Source organism: Lactuca saligna, chromosome 5 (assembly GCF_052625555.1).
Source record: "Lactuca saligna cultivar CGN05327 chromosome 5, ASM5262555v1, whole genome shotgun sequence".
Lineage (NCBI taxonomy): Eukaryota > Viridiplantae > Streptophyta > Magnoliopsida > Asterales > Asteraceae > Lactuca > Lactuca saligna.
This window is the reverse complement of record NC_136421.1, coordinates 245,976,512-245,978,880: the sequence shown is the minus strand read 5'-3', so window position 1 is coordinate 245,978,880 and position 2,369 is coordinate 245,976,512. Positions and strand designations below refer to the sequence as shown.

At 36.4% G+C, this 2,369-nt stretch overlaps 1 protein-coding gene across 1 annotated transcript; it reads left to right on the top strand.

Annotated features, from left to right (window-relative positions):
• Nucleotides 1-400: 400 nt before the first annotated feature.
• On the top strand, nucleotides 401-1,755 carry LOC145046475 (zinc finger BED domain-containing protein RICESLEEPER 2-like). The gene is made up of 4 exons (XM_078994760.1): nucleotides 401-530; nucleotides 626-1,321; nucleotides 1,396-1,596; nucleotides 1,685-1,755. The coding sequence occupies exons 1-4, from the start codon at nucleotides 401-403 to the stop codon at nucleotides 1,753-1,755; spliced, it is 1,098 nt and encodes a 365-aa protein (XP_078850886.1).
• The last annotated feature ends 614 nt before the right edge of the window (nucleotides 1,756-2,369 follow it).

Sequence of the window (2,369 nt, the reverse complement as noted above, 5' to 3'; positions counted from 1 at the left end):
TTGTCAAATGACTACTTACATGGTGGTCACGGCTCACTTCATAGATGAGAATTGGATGATGCACAAGAGAATTATAAACTTTAGGGAGATAGATAGCCATAAGGGAGAGGATATGGGCCGAGAATTACTCGATTGTATTCGTAGATGGGGAATGAAAAATGTCATGACCATTACCTTGGACAACGCCGCTACAAACGACAAGGCAATGGACTTTTTGGTCAAAAAGTTGCCCAATCTTTTCGAGGGTGGAAAGCATTTCCATGTTAGGTGTATGGCTCACATTTTAAACCTTATCGTAAAGGATGGACTAAAATACCAAAACTATCATGTTGAGTGTATCCAAAAGGCGGTACGGTACATTTGATTGTCACCACAAAGAATAAACAAGTTCAAGAAGGTGATGAAAGATTGTGGCTTACAAACGAAGAAGTTTCTATGTGGTGACACTCCTACCCGATGGAACTCGACTTTCGAGTTATTGAAGTCCGCATATGAGTTACGAGAGGCATTTACGGAATTTGGCATAAGAGGTAATATTTATTTTTAAGTTATATATCATCTTTTCAGCAAAATTATTAAGATTTTGTTTAGACTATAATTTTGTTTGTTTATGTATCTTTGACAGATAAATCATATGAAAGGGATCTCGGTAGAGTACCAGAAAATTATGACTTTAAAGTTGTAACCGAAATGGTGAAATTCTTTGAAAAATTCAAAACAAAAACAGAGCTTGTTTCGGCTACATCAAAACCTTTGGTAAATCTTTTTATCAGGGAAGTCTTAGATGTGGACATACATCTAAGAAAGTGGTCAACCAAACCAATGTTTCTCGATATGGTAAAAGATATGAGGACGAAATACGAAAAGTATTTGGGTGCATACAACAAGATGAATGATTGTATGTACTTTCCGATTTTACTTGATCCTACCACCAAATCACCTTTTTTGTTACATGCTTTTAAAAAAATGATCGGGTACATGGAACCATCATTGACCCCCGCAAGCATGGACATAAAAGCACATCAAATGGTCCGAGAGGTTGAGAATAGGATGGAAAATTTATTTATGACCTACTTGGAACGATTTGATAGCGGTGGATCATCTCAACAAGAAGCGAGTCAAATAGCCATTGATGTTGATGATGATAATGATTTTTTCGGTGATTTTCTTTGTACGGGAGGTAGCAACTCGGATCCAATGGATAACGAGTTACGAACTTATTTGAAAGAGAATATAGTTAATTATAAAAAAGATTTCTCAATTCACGGGTGGTGGAGAGTAAACGCGATTAGGTTCCCAACAATTGCTCGGATGGCGAAAGGTGATTAATTTTTTTTAGACTTTCATAATTTATTTATAAATTAATGTTATTACAATTTAATTCTTTGTTGTTAGATATATTAGCGATAAAAATCTCAAGTGTAGCGTCCGAGTCCGCATTTAGCACATGTGGTAGAGTTGTAAATGAGTATCGGACTAGTTTATCGACGTTGATAGTTGAAGCTTTGTTATGCACCCAAGATTGGGTGAGAAAGTCTACAAATCCGATAACTGACAACGTTGATGACATCTTGAATGATGATGATATAGCTTTGGGTAAAAAAAAATTACAAGCTTTGTTCTTTTTTTATACAATATTACTTTTTATTAAATACTAACAACATTTTCATTTGTGTTTATGTAGAGATTGCACAAGCTTTAAATATATTACATATTGATGACAATGATAAGGGGAAGAAGCCAATGGAAGATTAGATTATGAGTTTATGAAGTTTGTTGTTTTGATTGCTTTTAAAGTTTAAACTTTAAACTATGTTTTTTGTTGATATGGTATTATTTTTGTATGTTTTTGTTTAAATTGTTAACTTTTGTTGGTGAACTTGAATTATATGTTAGTTGTTTTTATTTGGAAAATTAAGTTTGCAAGTTATAATATTATACATCAATGTAGATTACTTATACTCTATGCAACTAAAGTGGTACCGGTCCAAATGTGTCCAAAAACCGGAAAACCCGGACCCGGACCCGGACACGGACACGATGCATCCAGTCCGGTCCATGGTCCACAATTTTCTCCATAACCGGTCCGGTCCAAGAGCCGGTCCGGTCCGGTCCGGTCCAAATGCTCACCCCTAGGATGCCAAGGATCACAAACAAGGTGTGAATAACCATGCGAATCACGTTGTGCACTCAAGGCTACTATCACCTAATTAATGTGCCGGTTAGCCACACACGCTCCATTGATCCATGATAAACATCGAGCTACCCTTCGCCACCAATGCAAAGCCAAATTAGTGTGTCGGTTAACCACGCACGCTCCACTAACGTTTGATGAGGGTATGAAGTAACTATGATTTGGGAATTTGTAA

What these genes read in the sequence shown, in the direction of transcription:
- LOC145046475 (XM_078994760.1), top strand. Translation starts at nt 401, where the DNA reads ATGAAAGATTGTGGCTTACAAACGAAGAAGTTTCTATGTGGTGACACT. An exon ending in AATTGCTCGGATGGCGAAAG is followed by an intron (nt 1,322 to 1,395) that starts GTGATTAATTTT and finishes CTTTGTTGTTAG; the next exon opens with ATATATTAGCGATAAAAATC. An exon ending in TGATGATGATATAGCTTTGG is followed by an intron (nt 1,597 to 1,684) that starts GTAAAAAAAAAT and finishes GTGTTTATGTAG; the next exon opens with AGATTGCACAAGCTTTAAAT.